This window comes from Acanthisitta chloris, unplaced genomic scaffold (assembly GCF_000695815.1).
Source record: "Acanthisitta chloris isolate BGI_N310 unplaced genomic scaffold, ASM69581v1 scaffold11081, whole genome shotgun sequence".
Classification (NCBI taxonomy): domain Eukaryota; kingdom Metazoa; phylum Chordata; class Aves; order Passeriformes; family Acanthisittidae; genus Acanthisitta; species Acanthisitta chloris.
The window spans coordinates 30283-50491 of NW_008657683.1; the positions used below are offsets into that span (position 1 = coordinate 30283).

Sequence of the window (20209 nt, forward strand, 5' to 3'; positions counted from 1 at the left end):
GTGTTCTTAATTATCTGGCAAATAACACTTGTCACTGCAAATTGCTTAATAATTACGAATACATTTTTACATTGAAAAATGTGCAATTAAAACATAGTTTTATGCCTTTAAAAACAGTATGGTTCATATCATAGCAAAAAATAAACAGTAACAACCTAACAGGCATAGCAAAATGTATGACTTCTCTCTCTTTTCCTTTTTTTTTTTTTAAATTACCTTCTCCTATACAGTAGTTGTATTGTTCTTGGAACAGTGAGGTTATAGAAGTTTCCATCAGTCCAATAACATGAAAATGTCTCCATTTCAGGTGATCTGCAATTGCTGATTTGTGGCCACTGTAAAAGGTCTGTCAGGAAAAATGGCAGGGGACAGAAGGATACACATTAAAGAAATCCATAAGCAAGACTAACATGCTGTTAAAATTAAATTTAGCATTTTTAATGAATTAACTTTCCTTCCAATCCTTTATGTACAATGACTTAAAGACTTAAATCTTTCTTTTGTCCATGTATGTAGATGATTATACCTGGTAGGAAGCCAAACTTGTAACATGGGTCAAACTCTCTTTTGCATAGTGTAGAAGTGTTAGTATCACAGCCTGACACACAGCATGGTGATTTGCCAACCCTATAGCTGTAGCTGAATAGAATAGAAAAGATTATTTCAGATGGAAATCTAACTGCCTGACCACTTCAGGCTGACCAAAAGTTAAGGCCTGTTATTATGGGCACTGTCCAATTACCTCTTGAACACTGACAGACTTGGAGCATCAACCACCTCTCTAGGAAGCCTGTTCCAGAGTTTGACTACAAAAAGAAACGTTTCCTAATGTCCAGTCCAAACCTCACCTGCAGCTTTGAACCATTCCCACATGTCTTGTCACAGCCCCACCACCACCTTTGCTGCTCTCTTTGGGATGCATTCCAGGACCTTCACATCCATCTTCAACTGCAGGGCTCAGCCCTGCACACAGCACTCAAGGTGAGGCTGTACCAATGCTGAGCACAGCTGGATAATGGTGCCTTTGGACTGGCTGTGTTTGGTCAGCTCAGGACCAGAATTAGCTCTGCACTTGCTTTAAAGTAGGTGTGGTAGTGCACAGCTAATCACAGCTTTGTATCTACAGTTTTGCAATGTGTCTGCTGATAACAGTAGCTACCTTGAGCTGAGCTCAGGTTTGTGTATTCCACATTGAAGATAAAATCTTGTACTGAGGGAGATAAGGGCAGCTCTAAGCATGGGCCATTTCTGCCATATGCTGCTTCTATACCCATAATTTCTGTTCTTTGCCAAAACTGAAAAAATGTAGGGACATGAAATGACTGCTACAATAAGTCAGTCTCATCAATCCTTGTGAGAAAAACAAAACCAAAAGTTGCAGGTATGGCTTTCAAAGTAAGGACTTTACTGCTTCCTGATTTTTAGGAGTAATGCTAACGTTTCTGATTTGGCCTGGAAAGCTTTCAGAGGAAGATCACGTGCACATGGAGGTGTCTACATCTCTTCACTGACTACCTGGGAATATGATAATTTATTTAGGAAAATTTCTCCAAAAGGCATTTAAAATGTAGATGTTAGTCAGGTATTTGTAACTGGTGAAATGATCCCTGGCCAGGGAATGACATGAAGCAACTGGACTCCTCATGCAAATTTCTTTGCTAATGTTTTGGCAGTATCACAGCTGTGAATATCAGAATTTCAGGCTAGATATAAGGAAGAAATGTTTTATGATGAGGGTGGTGAAACACTGGAACAGGTTGCCCAGAGAGGTGGTGGATGCCCCACCCCTGGAAACATTCAAGGCCAGGCTGGACTGGGCTCTGAGCAGCCTGATCCAGTTGAAGATGTACCAGATGACTGCAGGCAGGTTGTACTAGGTAACCTTCACAGGTCCCTTCCAACACAAACCATTCTGTGATTCTGTGATAATACTTTATACAAAATATTTACCCTCAAAATCAGAAGAAGTATTAAGGTACAGACATCCACAAGCACCATTTGCTTCCTCCTACAAGATGATTTTGTGGCCTTCCTGCATGTTGATTCTTTTATTTATGGTTCAGACAGACACAGTCTCTCCACGCCTGAGCAATTTGTATTTGTTGGGCCTAATGGTTTAAATTGTGTGCTTTGTATTATACACGGCCAAGCATCCACATCAGGCAGTAACTAATACATGAATATTAGGGATTTCTGTTTTGGTCATCCCATATAATTGCCTCATTTTACACTTTGGACACTGAACAAGGCCTGAACACATGACTGTAAATAGATTTCACAAGCTGCCTGTCCTCCCCTCTCCCACACCCCCAAAGCATTTAGAATTCATCTTACCAACCAAAAATAACTGAAGGTTGATTGGAAAGATTTACATGAAGTTGGTTTTACTTTTTTTCTTAGCCAGCATGTTCTAGTCATTGAACTTTAAATACATTTCTGTTTAAAACTGAAGTGTTGCAACAAATGGAAAAAATTACACTGCTCTTTTTCAGAAAATATTAAAAATCCCCATTTTTTATTATTGTAATACTACTGTATTGTGCCTGATTTTTTTTGGTATGGTGTTCAGTATTTGACAGCTTTGGCAAAATTTCAAAATGCTTTTGACTGACCTTGATTTGAGCAGTTTTACATCATTTGTCAAACAATTTTCATGTGGTAGAAATCTTTGTTAAAAATGACACATGATCATGAAATTGCAATGTCACAACATAGATCCAAAATAAAATAGAATAAAAGATGCAGGAATTGTACTGATTATAACCTTTTAAAAGTGTGAGCGCTGCAGCTTTCAAACTTCAACTTTCTTATTTAATTGAAAATCATATGATTGTTTAAAAACAAAGAAAATAAGTTACATTTTCTGCCTTTACTTCAAAGACAAGAGTAAAATTGCCTCAATTGCATAATACCTATAATCAAGAAGACTCCAGTCTCTCTCTTCTTCTATAAACAGAGTGCAAGGAAGTACATGTTATGGCTTTTCCTGTTTCTATCCTCAGCTACATACAAATCTATTTATTTTTACTGAAACAGATTAAGAATTTGAGAAAAAAAAAAAACCCTCCTAAATTAGAATATTGCTGTCAATGCCTGCACTGTATTTATGGCTAGAACATACAATATTTAAAGCCCATGCAGACCATGTTCTCATCTCCAGGGGTAAAAAAGTGACAGTCACTTCTTAACATGATGAAATAAACTGAATTGAATCAAACTTCACTTATATTTTGAGAGGTCCAGCAGAATCTTAGATTTAGGCTCTACAATGTCTTAATAATGAGTTCTGTTGAATTCACCAGCTTTATACACAATTTAAGGTGTACAAACTCTTCTAGGAAAAGCCAGAAGTGGCATCAGTTACAATGGAGACGATTAGCAATGCACATAGAATACAGATTTAGACTTAGTCTCTTACACCTTAACTTCAGAGTTATGTATCCTCAAGGTCTCGCTTTCTTTTCCACTTCTTCATGACAGGACTATTAATTCTGTCTCACAGGTGTTCCTTCAAGAGACACTAGAATTTTTCAGTGGAGAGTATTTTTGTTTGGGATTCAGTCATCTTGGTTTATAATTTTTAAAAGATTGGTTTATTTATTTATTCATTTGTATGTGGCAGGGTGTTTTAAAATTTATTTTATTACCATTTGTAAGAAAAATTCTCTTATGTTTTATTGTTTGCAGTTTCTGTGTCAAGTTTCCAGCCTTCAAAGCTGCAGGCTTTTGTGACTGACCAAAGAAAGCTTCATATTGACTTGTACTAGGCTTGGCACTCCTGGGGTAGACCTCATGAATTCCTTGTTTCCCACACAAGTCAATTATCAATGTTGTACAGGAACCTGTGTGAGCTCCATCTGAACAAACTGTACCAGAATGTGATAAATGAACACAATTGCTCAGCTGAATGCATTTAGGCATAAAGGCAGCAGGGTGCTCAAAGTAAAGGCTATCAAACTGAGATTTTAAATAGACTAGAAAATCAAAACAAAGCATGAATATACACTTGCTCTTTTCCTGCCAGATCCAGTAAGTTCCAGCCCAACTGTCATTAATAAAATCACTTGTTTTATTCAAAATAATGGCTTAGCCAAATACGCAGATTAAAGCGTAAAATACATGGGGAAAAATCATAAATCTGTGGCTTCCACTGTGACTACTAAGAAAGTGTGGTAGAAAAGTTCTTAGTCCTGGCCACGGGTTTAGCTGAAGGTAAATGTTCAGCTGCCACAACTGCGCTGCAAGAGAGTAAAATCTCTTGACATTCTGCTCTCATTCTGTTATGACCACAGATTAGCCATGGTCTAAACTCTGGCTCAGACAGAAGAAAATGTGCCAAAACAGTAGCTAAAACAACAGTGTGGTTTATGGAAAGAATCAGAAATGCAGATGTGCCATCTATTCTGCTTACACTTGTTTGTGGGTCACCAGTCTGCAGTTTTCCATTTAGCATAGTTTCAATGCTTACAGATACATTCTTTAATCTTCAAAAAGAGAATATGGCACTGCAACTGCAGATTACTGGAAGTTATAGAGAGGTGAACTTGAAAAAAATTTAAATCTAGTCAAATCAAAAATGTCAAAAGGCTAAATCCTTTAGAGATTAAATTCCCCTTTCCCCCCTCCTTTCCCCCTTGAAAGTCCCCCTAATAGAGTTTAAGTTTAAAAGGAGCTGAAAGTGTGGAAGAGTAAAGAACTGAAGTTTATAAATGGTGTGTAACAAAACAGTTTATCATTATTTTGGGGGAAGTCCTGCTGCCACCAGACCTCTAGTCTGTGCAGGGACAATAGTGGAGGACTACACAAGTTGTACAGAAATGTCTCTTATTAGTATGGTGAAATAATAATGAGGATATGACCTACCCATGAAAATCAAGCTAATTAAAGAGAACATGAAAAAAAGAGAATGCATTTTTGCTGAACAACAAGAGGTGTTTCTGATTGTGGTAATTTTAGAAGGTTTATGTTGAATTATCAGTTATCAGAACTTACTACACCTATCAAACTTAGAGCAAACTTAAAGTTTCATGTTATAAATATATGTTCCAACCATATTCCATCAGTAACATGTTCCAACATGCAAATCAATGACAGTTGAAACCTTATGCAACAGCATATATCTTCATATAATTCACTCTCAAAGCATACAAAATGCATCATTGCTACAGCGTAATAGAGAAAGATGGAAATGGCAAGAGAAAGAAGGGAATTAATTGCATTTAAAACTGAAAACAGCTATCAAGACCTGGAGTGTTATTTCCTGTAGCTCAAATTTATACATTGAAAGTGAATGTTCTATCAATTAGGTCCCTGTGCCTGAATCCACCAAGGTCAACAAAGGTTGGGCAATTTAATAAGAGCAGGTTGATTTTTCTGGTACCAGGAAATTCTGATTCATTTACATTGGGCAGTAAAATGAACAACATTCGGTGTCAGTGGATGATATTTTTAAATAAGTACAGTCTAGTACTAATAAATTCTCAGACATCATATACACAGAGTCCAGGGAGACCTCAACCTGGTCACTTCCTCATCCACTTGCTTGCTAGTCTGAGTCAGCTTCTGTCTTAGGTACAACCTACCCATGAAAGTTCACTGATGAGGTCCTTAAGTGCAGTATATAAAAATTAAATCTCAGGACTGAGGGAAAAATAATCATGCAGCATTACTCAGCCCTATTGCCCATGAGGCAGTGCAGGAATGAGTGAGGCTGTGGACATGTGCCATGTTCCATGGTCTTTGGCATGTGCTTTCCAGATCATGTCCTCCCATGTGCAGTGGTGGAATCACATGATTTCTGTTACAGGTAAGCTGTATCTTCTGGCCTGCCTACATATGTAACAAATAAGGAGAAGCAGAGCTGAAGGTCATGGTATCTGTAACTGAAAAAGCAGTTGATGCAACAAACCCATTTACAATTCTCTCTTAATTGTTCATGTAGTTGTAACTCAAATTGAAATTACAATATCAAGAAAGTATGCATAAAAATAATAATAATGTATAATGCTTTTATCTGCTACTGGCATCACTGCAGATGTTTAGTATTGACTAGCATTATGTGGTAGGGTATATGAGGAAATATGGAAGCACTAATGAGGTCCCGTGGGCAAACAGAATGTACAATAAGCAAACATCACAAAAGGTCTTCCATGTCCTTCTCAGAGCAAACATATTCTATAGTACTGATAAAAATTTCCAACACCTTTCTTGCTTGTGCACATGTACTAGTGATTTCCAATCTGAAGTCCAGTTCAAAGCTAACAGCTGTCTAAAAGCAAATCCATTGCTCCCCATCATGCAGCATTATAAAGCCACCATGCGGTGGTGAGGGGATGTCCTAGCTGAGACGTGGCCCCTCCAAAACTACTAGAGATGGGTGCTCAGAACCAGGACCAGAAAGACAATTTTTCCAGAAAGAAAAGCTATAGTTTAATTCAGCATTCCCAAACCAGACTCCAACACCTCCCCAAACTCTAAGAGGAAAGCAGTCAGAGGACCTAGGGACTAAGACTGCCAGGTGTGAACCCAGGTTAAGAGCTGCAAGTTGACAAAACTTAATGAAAAGTCATGCTAGGGAACATCTTGATGGTCCGGCCTAAATGTTTCAACTTGTTTTAACATTAGCTCCCTTCCTATAAACAAGAAGTTGTGCAGAGGGGGTACTTGGACAGCATTGCAGTGAGTACTGGCACAGGGTAAGGTTAGGCAGCCCTTGGTTTGACCAGGGGGCAAGGGAGGAAATAAGTTTCGAGCCCCAAAGCCTGGCAGAGGTGGCTGGGGCTGTGGAGCGAATGGTGGGCAAGGCACTGTGGGGCACAACTCGCCACATCATGCAACAACAAATGTCTGCGCAGCAGTGTAAGGAAAGCAAACAACAAAATGCCAGCCTGAGAACAATATGGAGAGTGCTTTAACAAAGGAAAAGTTACAGCACAGCTAACACCTGTAGTGGGAGTGGTCAAAGAGTGCAAAAACAGAGATCACAAGATAAAGAAGGACAAAGACACAATTGGCAAAAAGAATGAGATTACATGTTTGGAAAGAAAAGCACAAGAGGACATAAGTGGGTATGAGAGGAAGGCAGAGAAGGGTGGCAAAAGATGTGAAGTAAAGGCAGAAGAAACAACATTGACAAACTGCAAATGAAACATGAGAGCTGATGCAAGCCTGCAGCCGTTTTTACTCAGCTCAAGTAGTGAAGATGACAACTTCTTGGTCCCGTACATAGATGTCCTGATAGCATAGAGAAGAAATTATGTGTATCTGGGATCAAGGTTAGAGACTGGAGGAGAAATCAGGTGGCTGTAAGAACAGCATGAAGAGAAACAAGCAAGCACTAACACAGCAAACCTCTAAGGACACCTGCAGAATAATGACAGCACAACAGCAAGACTGAGGTCTTCCTCACAAATCTAACAAGTGTCAGTCATCAGGTCCAGTGAAATCAGTGCTCCATAAAAGCAGGGTCATGAGTTTACTAATTTTCATTCATAGACAGATGCAGCTGTGTACTGTCAATTACCAATGACACTATGTCCTAAACTCTGCATTTCATCACCGAAACAGTGCTGGTTATGCAGAAATGTGCCCTGATGTTTCTTGTTATTTATTCCCCCTCCACACCCTTGTTACATTTGAATGAAGTAACTCACAAAGTACTAGCCTTTGTTCTTGACATTCAGTCCTTTAAATTCACACTGCTTTTGCGAGACCAGAGTCAATCTGTAAATTCTTGTACTTTCCACTGTTGAACTTTCAAGTTACTTCTGGCTTCTGCAGATTTTAGCTATTCAAAATAGTGACTGCCTGGTATCTGTGTAATCAAAGTTTTATGCATGACAGAAAAATCCTACCTTGTACTCTACAGAGATTTTCATCATCCTACATTTGAAATTTAAGTGGTAGAATTTGATGAGGTCTATACTCAAGTGAAGTAAGAGAAGTAAAAATGCCAGTTCTATCCATAGGACATGTATCTCAATGTCTTTGAAGGAAACTCCCAAAAGGCAGTAGCAATTTGTTCTTCAGTCCAGAGGGAAGTTCCCTGTTGCAGTCACCATATAGCAATGTAGAGGAGACAAAAGAGATCCAGGGGCTGTTACTAAGAGGATCATTTGTTATCTTCACCTGGAGTGAAACTCCATAGGACACTACTGACCTGTTGTTTAGAGATTATTCTGAGAAGTCCTGCTACAAAATCCAACTGACACAACAAGGCCACGTGCACCAAAGAGAAGTTGAGTCCTCAAAGCAAACCAAGGAGTTACTTCTTGTACTCAGTGACAGTGATGACTGAAAATTTTGTGTGACTCTGAATACCTGAAGCCTGAATGTCCCTCTGCTTCTTCACAGTTCTTCAGGATGAGAACACCCAACTTTATCTTTAGAAAAACTGTGAAGTATACAGGGGCTTGTATGGTATTTTCACTCTTTCTGCACTTCTAGACCATAATAATCTTTAGAGAAACTGTGAAGTATACAGGGGCTTGTATGGTATTTTCACTCTTTCTGCACTTCTAGACCATAATACCTTCTTCTGGATCCCAAAGAAGACTGAATTGAATATTTTAGAACATTCTGTCATGCAGTGTTTCTCCTGTGCCTTTTAAAATGTCTGTTTTTTTACTGTAGCCAGGATGTTTACTCATTCTGTATTTCAGAGCTTTATTATTGCAATGAATCATGAACTCTGAGTTACCAGCTTCAAAGGAGATATAGTGAAATTTAAAAATCAAACCAAAGAAGAAAAAAATATTGGTTTCTGTTCCTTTTGTCCTCAAACTTAGCAAGAACCTGAGTCTTTGCAGTTTTACAGTACTTTTGTAAGAGCATCCTTTCTAGTGGGTTTAAAAAGGAAAATGACTGTGACAGCAGTTCTGTCTCCTGCTTAAGTGGAGTTATGTAGTTCTGCTAGGATTATCCTTTTAATAGCATTTATGAAGCAACAATCTCCACTCTTAATGGCCAGAAATGAAGCCAATATTGTGATATATTGTGTAAAATACTGATAATTTACAGACTAGCATTGTTTGAAGTAAGAGCCAACCAATCAGGAGTACTAAGCAGTTCTCACAGCCATGACTAGACATACATACTTTGGATCCCAGCTGGACTCCTGCACATGAAAGGAAATGTATGTGACAAGGTTACAGACAGGGAGTATCTGATATTCTTTCCAAAATGGTAAAGTTGCTGAGCTGGATACATGTTAACTTTCTCTGAAATTCAGGATGATGTAAATGCCAAAGCAGAGAGAAATCATGCCAGTGATATTAGACTGATGGAATTAGGTTAACAGTGGAAAAACATACCCCCACCCTCAGAAGTATTGGCAATTCAGCACTGGGATGAACAGAACACCAGAGACCATGTAAATGGGGGTTACTCATGACTCAGAAGTGAATTGTGCTCGATGGAATAATACACATTTTCCTTCAGCTCTTATTTCTTTCACCTGGCTATCAGCCTAAAAGATCTTCTGGATATATCTATGGCACTGAGTGGCCTGAAGTAAGCCTCCAGACTCCTCCTTATTTTACTACTGCAGAGGAGATTTGGACCAAAGAATCATATTCAAAAGCACAGACAGATTTACAGAGTAATTTTTTTGTGGTTGACAGATTGCCAAAAGTGATTTATATTTTATGTATCCTCTGCTGAACTTCACTTTCTTTGACATGCGTTGTCTTTATGAGAACCCAGTGCTGTCAGTCCTAAGCTTCAGAGCTTAGTTAGAGAAGGGTCACAGACAGAATACTTGAAGTACTTTTCAGTACTTGACGTATAGGTTCCAGGGACATATCTGAAGTTTGATCACTATTAAAAAACTGGGCCTTTTGTGCTTGGCTTGTTTCCCATCTTCATCAATGTTGCTTCGTAAATGAGTCTTTTCAAATAACCATAAGAGGAGTTTAGAGGGAAGCTTGAAAACACAGACATTTCCTGATTGCACAAAACAAAGACCAAACATTCAAGTTAACTAAAGACCAACCTAGGTCTCTAGAACTACTGTTATACTAGTCTTTAGCCTACCTAAGTAGACTTTATTTCTGACAAAAGCCTGGACTTCAAGAATACTATGCCAAGGAGGGGCTCATTCCCCTGAGTGACTTTCATGCAGAAGGAATACAGTTTTCATGGTTTATTTAGATTAACAGAAGATTAATAGGCACTACCAATAAGGGAACACCTAATGATTTTTCAAAACAATCAAAGAAACATGGGTCAGTCAGAAAATGCTCTTACATACCATCTACGGTAACACACTTCCTTCTCCTCTAGGAGCTTTCCTAGAGCTGGTTACAGTCAGCAGGTTCTGAACATTCAACATGCAAAACATTCAGAGTTTTGTACATGCCCTCAGTCAAGGTATCATTAAACAATCACATGTAATCTCCCCAAAATTGCTGCTTTTTCCAGGGAGAAAACAGGGGAAGCAGAGAGGTTTGCTATGTGAGCCCCAGCTAAGCTTAGAAAGTCAGAAGGAAGAACGGTTGCCAAATCCAAAATAATTACTCAGAAAATCCTGGCACCAACAACTTGCTTTACTGTGTCAGACACTGCATTGCCAGTGAGTTAGAAAGCTTCATTTGCATTCAGCCCAAAGATCACTTGTGTGCATTTAGCCAGATTTTCCTGACTGAGTCTAAGCAACTGTGATGATTCCATCTACACCCTTGCACAGTAAGAGAAAGAGTTTGCTACTCAGACAGGTCTCAAGAAGAATGTTATAATTACACCATTTTATCTTTGAGAACTGCAAGCTGTAATTATTCAAAATGACCAAAACTACATTTTTGGCACACTGAGGCACATGGAATTAAGTGATTAATTCACTCCCTCTACAGGTGAGAAGAAAAACACAACGAATGCAAGAGGGTTACACTCGTCTCTAAAACAATGAACAGAAATAGTTATGAGGGTGATTCATGTGAGAACATCCCTGAGTGGTGATATGAAGTTTTACTTGCCTTGGGTTTCAGTGAAAAACTCCTCTGTAATCGGTGCTTGTTTTACTATTGTTTGAATCAACATCAGCAGGTAAAATGAATTTACACAAGAGACAGACAAAATCAAGATCCAATTTAGTTTTGGGTAGAAAGCTATTTTTTAATTTCCTACTACACTTTATGTTGGCAGCCTTGTTTCACATCCCATATGGTTTACCAGTTTTGCTGAGAACGTTTAAATTTGCCTAAGAAATTGCCTCGGAACACATCTTTACATCTCATAGATGTTACCATGTTGCTGCACAGTCACAGGTCTTTTGCATTAGTCCTGGTAGGCCCAAATACAGTGGATCTCAAAGAAGGATATTATCTTCTTTTTTCAACAGGAAGACATTGATAGTAATATCTTGCAAATTTTAAAAATGTAGAATTTTAGTAATCAACCATAAGCATATGTTTAATCTCATCAGACCATGTCTGATCTTTGGATTTTCCTGCATTTTTGAAATCCAGATTTTAACCATCATACTAAGAGTGAAGTTTCCCATGGTACAAACTGTTAGATCCTAATCCCTATGGACACATATCAACTGTAAGTTTTTTTCTTGCTCACAGAAGTTTGAGACTAACTCAGCAGTAATATATAGAAATTGTTTGTGAGATTTTGCTAGTAAGGACTTTTCCCCCCAGTACAATAGGCTGTGTTATAGGTCTCTTAAATTTGAAATATTATGGACAGCATTTTTCTTACGTTTTCCAAATTAAGAAATACCTAAGGAGATATTGATACAGTTTAAGAAAACAGAGACTGGATGAGAATACTAGAATTAGAAAACATTAGGCCAAAAAGTAAATGCAAACACCTGTTTTAACACAGCTAATGTGCAATGTTGATACGTGAAAGAAAATGAAGGGAAAAATAACCAGCTTTGGCTCATCCTCAGTAATGTGCTTGAATAAAATGAAATCTGATAAAATAAAAGATTAATTATATTTTTAACCAGATTTTGATGGTAAAGTAGCATCTGAAGAAGTCAAAACTACTGTTTATGATGACTAACTTATCTCTCACAATATACTACATTTCTTGATTGCAATTCAAATTGGGTTCAGAGAATCTTTGTAATTATTCTCAGATTTTTGCTGCTTTTGTTACTGCACTAAGAGCGACCCTGTGAAATGTCACTCTTTTACTCAGGTACAATTCTTGATTATACACGAAATCATACTGTCTTGGCTTATTTAAACAATCACTAAATCTTGATGGCCCTGGACAGCGAGTGCAAGTTTGGAAAGGTGAGATGAATTATACATTACGGCGCATGTTTCAACAGGATTTGTCAGACAGTTGCAGAATCTTTACCTTGAGATTTATAGTGCTGAACCCCTCATCCAACCTTTAAATATTCCTGCATTTCCAGTCACTTCAGATGTTATGCTGAGGTATAGACAGCCCACAATAAGTAGGTGAAAAAAGGCAGTAGGGAAAAAAAAAGGAAAAAATGGCATGCAGAAAGAAGACAAGAACCCAAAGTCATGAACTATAATCCTAACGACATCTATACTTGGAAGCAGCTTCTTTTTAAACGCATGCTATAGAAAGCAACTACTAAACAGATACTAAAAATGAACCTAAATTTTCTGACTCTTTCTATCCCAAACACCTGTTTGCTTTTGTCTGAGTGTGTCTTGGAGGTGCCCATCCTCACACAAGAAGGTTGGTTGACTGCCCACATAGGCAGGAAGTTGCCCTGTCCCCACACTTCGGATGGATGATGTCTGCCACAGAGTACTCCACCACAGCTCTGAGCAGGGGTTACTGCCATCTTGCACCACACAGAGCAACACAGCAAGACGAGGGGATGCTACCAAACCAGCAGGGAATGGCTGATCGGGGCCAAATTGATCTCAAGAGCTGGAAAAGGACTAAATGGCAAAAGCAAACACACAGTCTGTTGAGCATGTTGCAACATTTTAGACCTACCTGCACTTACTGGCATGTCTAAGAAGTGAACTCATCAATAAAAGCCCATAATGCTTGCTCTCTATGATTGACTTTGAGGCCAGAATGACCCTGAATAGTCAGACAGCTTTACATCAACCATTATAGTTGACCCTTGCAGATCGAAAAACATGGCTTTGTTTCCTAAAACGTTGCAGTAAAGACTCTACCAGAAGAACAACACTATTTCCATTAAAAAGCTCTTTCTTGGCAGAGGTTCATTAGCATCGAATGCTGGTCACAGCTGGACTAACCTCAAGAAAGCTGAGCTCAGCTCTTCAAGCTTGGATGCTTATTTGTGTCTCTTGAGAGATTCTTATCCAGCTTGCAATCCAGCTGGCTTTAGGCAGGCAAGTGTTACAGGTTTTGTCCCATGCAAAGCTGAGCTGGAAGTCTCTGAGCAAGGACCCACCTGTGACTTTCAGCCCCCTCCTTTTATAGCTGGGCTAAGAGTAATGCTGGAACAGGGAATGCAGTTATGCTTAAAAGAAGCTATTTCGATTGTTTCGACTTATTCAGAAACACTCTGTACTGCACCACATATAAAGATAAATCTCTAGAGGGAATATGCAAACTGCAGAGGGGACATTCAAGGTTCAAGTCAGCATCAAAATCTGCAAAGTTCTGAGTTCATGGAAAACTTTAGTGTTTCTGTCACTTTGTTTATGCCAGTGACTAAGACAACACTATACTGAATGACATAACCCATCACATTCTGATAGTTACTCCAGAAATAAAATGCAAACAATTTCTGTTCTGTCTGCACAAGATATGGCATTAGGATGTATGATTAGCTTCTGCATGTAGACCTAGCACTGACAGTGTCAGGCCTAAGACAATAAAAATACATATGACAATAACAACTGTATGAAATTCAAAATAGGAAAAAATTGTTTGTAATGTAAGAAACATGAAGATCACTCTTTCTCCAGGTGGTCTCAGAGTTGTTTCTTTTGAAAAGGTAAGAAAAACTATGGATCACATCTGACAGTGTCCAGGCAATCACACAGATCTCTTTAATTAATTAAGCTTTCACAAAACAACAGGGAGATGAAATACATAACAGCTTAGTTTGAAAAAAAACCCTTTAAAAAATCTCCAAGTAGTTATATCCAGTAATGGCCCTTTAATTCATAATGCTAAGCTCACCCTTCTTCCCTGAGACCGAAGAGTAATACAATAAACAAGAGGGACTGCCATGGAGACAGAAACCCCACCGGTGATAAAGAAAATTTCCTCTGTATTTTCAACTTCTCTGTTCCCTTTCTGACCACCAGCCAAGAGATGCTACAGCTTCAGGCCTTGGAGAAAAGAGACATGATCTTCATACATTTTCTCCTGGTGAAAGCCTACAGATGTTACAGCAAAAGAGAAATGGCAACAGTTGTGAGAAGAGAGGACAACACAACTGTGAAGGATTATGGTCCTCGTAACAGCACCATATTCCCTGTGCTGCAGCACATGTGGCCAGGATCGGCTCCACAAGGGATTTCTAAGTACACACTGCTGCTCTCAGGCAATGCAAACATAAAATTAATGGTGCAACTACAATCCACACCTCACAAAGCCCTTCTTCACATTTTGAGGACCATCAGTGTGTTTTGATACAACATCTGATGCAGTTTTGCCATTATATCAGACTCCCAAAACCTTCATTTACATTGACCTTGCTCAGTATGACAGCAACAAAAGATAGCTGGGACTTTGTATGCACATGCCACATCTCCCTCCCTGCTTCCTGCCCCTTTTCCTTTTCTCTGATGGGCAATATGGTTCTTCCTAAGATCAAAACACCAAGTGGGTATTGCAGGAGGAACTGGATAGTCCCACAATTAATGGATTCCAGAGTTGCTGGAGCATTGATTTTGGTGCACTCTGGCTTGTAAGAGGGTATGAAATGCTTCTGGAGACTGGGACAACCGGGAAAACTGGTCTCCCAAGGTTGCAGGCATCTTCTGGGTGAATTCGTTCTGGCAGGGATGCCTGCAGGGGCCATACAGTCTGAAGATGGGACATTCACTTTTGGATACCTGAGTAAAAGCACCTAAGGGACAGTCAAACACAGAGAAAAAAATCCTAATGTAACTCCACAGGTGCTTTGTTGCTTTGTAGTTGTGAATTCTGAGAGGCTAAAGACTGTAAACCTGTACATTTCTAGTTGAACCTGCTTATATTATAACTCTTTAGATACTATAATGCATTGCAATAGATAATAAAGTTGTTATTTGGGTACTGCACTTGCAATGTTTAGATACTGTATAGGCAATAAATCCAATCATAATCATCCTTATAATCACTGTGTCTTAGTTCTTATGCATGGCTGAGAACCATTCCTACTACAACTCTGCTTACTCCGTTTGGTCCCCTTGTTGCCCATGAAATATCCAATGCTATGAGGAATTTCCTTAAAACATATCAATAAACAGCTACAGAACCTAAACAGTAAATCAAATCACATCCTGAAACACTGTATTTGCATTAAGCAGGAGGGACAGTATATACAATAATTAGAGGTCGGATAATCTCTTTGTGGGTTCTGTGTTAGCATCAAAGCAAGGGAGCACAGGGAATCTTTCTGTGCTGCAATCTGTTGTGATTGATCTCTACAAACAAGCCTGGCACCTTTTCTTTAACATTCACAGCACACTGTTGTCAAAACTACCCCATGGAACACCTCTCAGGGTTCTATGGACACATGCCACTCCAGTTGCCCCAAAGCTTTCCTTGTTCTGGGTGGGCTCTACCACTTTTCTTCTCCCTGGGCTTCTTGGCATGCTTTATGGGCACAAAGACATGGATTCTTGACTTCTAACTTCAAAGAGTTTAATTCATACCCTGAAGAAAGGTGCTGAGGTGCTTTGATCTGCCACATGATGATACTGATATGCCATCTGGAGATACTGATCTCTGTTCTTTGACTGCAGTTCAGTCAACTCCTGCAGCAGGCACAGCCAGCTGTGCTACTGGAAGAACAAGGCTACAGGCCACTCTCTCTCTCCTGGCCAAATAGGCTGTATGACCAGGAGGTATGCTGGACCAGGGAAGGAAAGGAGCTGATGGCTAGCACTGGAGGTGGGGTATGGGGGCATTGAAGGTGGGGAATGGAGTATGTTCCAGCCAATTCGCTTGTCAAAACAGCTTCCCATGTGACTGCAAAAATGGCTGTGCCAGCATACAGGAGGTAGCAGTGGTTTGGAAACATGCAGCCAGCACAGATGAGCCCAATTCTTTCACTGGCAATGAAGTGCTTACTTTGGGGAAAAAAGCCCAAAACAAGAAACCACCCTTGCTCCTCATGAGGTGACTAAGGCTGAGTGCCAGTGATTCTGCACAGCTCAAAAATGATGCAGGGGCACACATGGTGGAGTAAGAAGCACAAGCAGAAGTCCATTGGGTCCCTTGTCTTCATTTGTGGTGTGGCTCCAGCAACAGGAATGAGCACAAAAAAACTTGCATGGTTTTCACTTGCCATACATGAACTTAATGAGGATAATTTATATAGATTAAATGCGCTCGAAACTTTGGCTAACGCTTCTGCGTTGACTGTATAACCAGTTCCAGCAACTCGATTCCAACAAATTTGAGATAGATGTATACTGAAGAGGAATAAGCAAGCCAGTTTAGGAAATAACAACAGCATGAAGTCTTGTACAAGCTTACTGCCCAGCTTTGCTTTGTCTGAAATTTGATAAACTGAAGGTGTTTTTTTAGACTTTCAATTTTTTTCTTAAACTTCAACTATGCTCTTTAGGTCTACCAGGAAGAATTAAAGGAAATGTAAAATTACAATTAAAAATATGATTTTCAAGTTATAAATTGTTCCAACAAAACTAGGAACCAAAAAACATGGGAAATAGTGATATATTGTAAAATTCCCCGATTCATATCTAGATGATTAAACTTGAGGCAAGCATTCAAATTAAATCACAACATTCCAATGGAGGAAAAAAAGGAAAATTATGGTAGTCAAGAGACTGCAGTGATAACTGTAAAATAAAACTCAAAACCAAAACAGTTTCTGTGACCTTACCTTAGCATAAGAGAGAACAATAGTTGGAAGGTGGGAAGACTAGTGAGAGTAGAGTCAGTGTCCGCATGACAAAACAAAGATGTAAGATAACAAAAACATGTTAAAATAAAATACCTAGTAGCAGCAGCAGAGCTAAAGAGCTAACAATGCCGTCTGCTAAGTCTTCCTTACACATCTCACTACTGAATCTGGTATTCAAACATGTTATACTTTGCTCTAATGTATTCGTTTGAGGTGACAATCTCAGTATCAGGCACCTGTGTTTTTAGCAAAATCTCCCTCTGAAACAGTTCAGTGATTCGTAAGCAGATTAGAGAAAGTGGTTTACTCATGCTTTACATTGAAAATAGCTTTTGAATGAGGAACACATCATCATCTTGTGCAAATCTGTCCCAACTCCATTATATGCCATACTGAAGGCTTCATATCATGCCTAAATTTGCACCAGCCCCTGGTACAGGGCAATTTTATCTCATAAGGTGGACATAGACCTATTATTTTTATTGAAGTGACTTCTTATATAATGTTGTTATGGGTCAGCATACATCTCAGTCTGTTGGTGAGATGTTTGTGCTGTTATCTGAGCTGGGAAACCAAACACAGGAGTGATCCCTTTTGAGCCCTAAGGGCATGGAGCATGGTGGCACGTGTTGGAAATTCCTATGACAGTGGCAAAATGCTGACAGATTAATCTACACCTGGCCCCCAAACATGTCTGTATGTGTCTCACCAAACCATAAATCAGATGTGTTTTTACAAGTTTTCTTCTTTTAGATATCACTCAGCAGATATTTTGAGCTCAAATCAGGATCCTTTTTCTCATAAAAGTGCCAAGCCCTTTTCAAACTGTGTTAAGTGAGGAGAGCAGATTAAAGTATCAGTTGCTTAAGTACCTAGAGAAGCAGCACTACAAAGAAGTATCTCTAACGCTGCCTTGCAGAAGGTAAATCAGAGCCATCACCCATTATCACTGCAGAAAGCCTGTAAACTTCTTCCAAACAGCTGCTGTCACATCTGACAACAGCAGATTTGCATGATGGGGCTCTCTGTGCCCCAGCCTACCCTCACCCAGTTGCAATTGTGCAAGTCAGACTTAACCTCCAAGGATGAAACAACTGTGGAGCAGACGGCAGAAGGGTGCGTACGCATGCATGAGCACACATGCACATCTCTTTTCCTCCCTTCATCAGAGTTGGAAAGGAAAATCATAACCTATCCTAAACTGCTTTCAGACAAGGCTATCAAATAAGCTAAAGAACAGATTTAAAAATTATTAAATATGCTAGGACCTTCCTGTCTGGAAAGGAAAGAGCTTAGTAGGGAGATAAAAAAAACTAGAAAGAACAAAAGACAAAAAATGAGAGGGCAGCTAATGCAACTAGTAAGTAGCAGCTTCGAAGGAACAAAGGGACACATTTCTCAGCTCAGCTTGTAGTGAGCTGTGAAAGTCCTTATTGCATAGTACTTAGGATCCTAAAATTTTATACATCTGTACCTTCAAGAGGACAATCATCAACTTTACAGGAAAAAATATTCAAAGGTAATCAATATCCATTAATAAAAGATACCACCTCTGTCTCCAAGCTGCTCAAGAGACAAATCACTGGAAGAAGGTAGAATATTCAGTGCTTGCTCCATTCTACTGCTCTTTACTGCACTTTTATCTGCCATTGAGGTACGATACAAAACTAAAAGAATTCTAGGTTTTCATTGGCATAGCTATTACTGTTTCACAATGCTTTTGGAAGGAGAAGCCTGAAGGAAGACAGACGTGAGTAGCAACCTGTGGTGGTTCAAAATATTTTTTTCTACTACAAAGAATTAAAATTTATTTTATCAGTCAACCTGGTTTTGTCATCCCTCATCAGTAAGATACAAGCTTAATAACACTTGCTATTTAGCACAAACGTAATACAAGCTTTCTCTTCCCCGTTTAGTAAAAAAATAGTGAGCAAGCTCATGTCAGTTCACGCTTCTGTGCCAATAACTGCTGTTTCATTTTACTGCCACAAGGAAATGCGAGTTAGGTATAATGTGCATATAGAGAGCTCAGAAGGAGGTGTATGGCAGGGATAGCATGAAATTCAGAGTTTAGAAAGGTGTAAAGTTATGTACTCTTCTCTGGAACTCTACCCTGTCTCCTGTCTGTAAAAAGCACCTCTCAAGCTTGCTTACAAGTTACTATATAAGCACCAGTCTGGGAATGCAGCCAAGCATGGGGCGGTCTAAGCTTTATCCCCTGGTTAGTCCATGGGCAAAGTAATTTCTTTAGCAATTTTATGAAAGTAGGCAGATTGTTGTGAGGGAGAATATACCAAACTGTAAGGAAAAGCAGCTTAATAAGCTCTTCAACATGTAGCCATTTAGCACAAATAAGATGGATATCCCCTACCTTGTGAAAAAAAAAACTCCTATTAATTTCTCAGTTACCAAATACATACAGCATTCATGGTGGTTTTTAGCCTGCTCCTCAGGCAGAGCTGTGAAAAGCAATAGTGATTTGAAGAACTACAGAAACAGAATATTTTCTGAACTTTTGCCATGTGCTTATTCTGCTGCTGAGACTGTATCAGAGACAGACAGAAAAAGCTTTATTTATTGCAGGTTATGGTCTTTCCCCCGGTCATCCCTTTCACAAATCTTGTGGAGCAGTTCATGCAGCATTTACTCTCTCTGTGATTTCTGAACTACACATGAAGACAAGGCAGAGGATGCATGGCTTGGGATCCAGTCATCACAATCACTTTAAGAGATGAACACAAAGGCTCAGCAAAGGGAAGGGGCCATCATGGCTTGTAAGCTTGTAAATTGTGAGAAGAGCCAAGAACACCTCTCACTTTCAATCCCTGAAGAATTGAGTGTACAATATTGTTTGTGAGCAATATGTTATACTGTGGCAGGACCCAGGACACAAGAGTAAGAAAATGTGCTTAGTGGAATAATTTAATCCAAGTGCACAATTAGCTTTGATATATTACAGTGAAACTTGAACACACTTTCTGCCAGACACCTAGGAAGATGGGAGTCAGAGGAAAGGCAGTGCTGGGATTTCTAAATGAGCAGTTTAAAAAAAAAGAGTAACTAAAATTCTTGTGATGGAAAGATCAGAGAAAAAAAAAAACGTTTCATGCTGCTTCATAGAATTGAGTATCTCATATTGTCAATTAACCTAGTGACAGAAATCCTTTTGCACTTTTAATTTTCTCATTTTTATCTTTTCTCATCTAC

At 39.1% G+C, this 20209-nt stretch overlaps 1 protein-coding gene across 1 annotated transcript in view; it reads right to left on the reverse strand.

Moving 5' to 3' along the window:
• GHR (growth hormone receptor) overlaps positions 1–20209 on the reverse strand; it is a 77907-nt gene that overhangs the window by 14375 nt on the left and 43323 nt on the right. The window contains exon 3 of the mRNA XM_009084823.1: positions 217–346. Within this exon, the coding sequence (XP_009083071.1) occupies positions 217–346 (130 nt within the window). The remainder of the gene's footprint in view (positions 1–216; positions 347–20209) is intronic.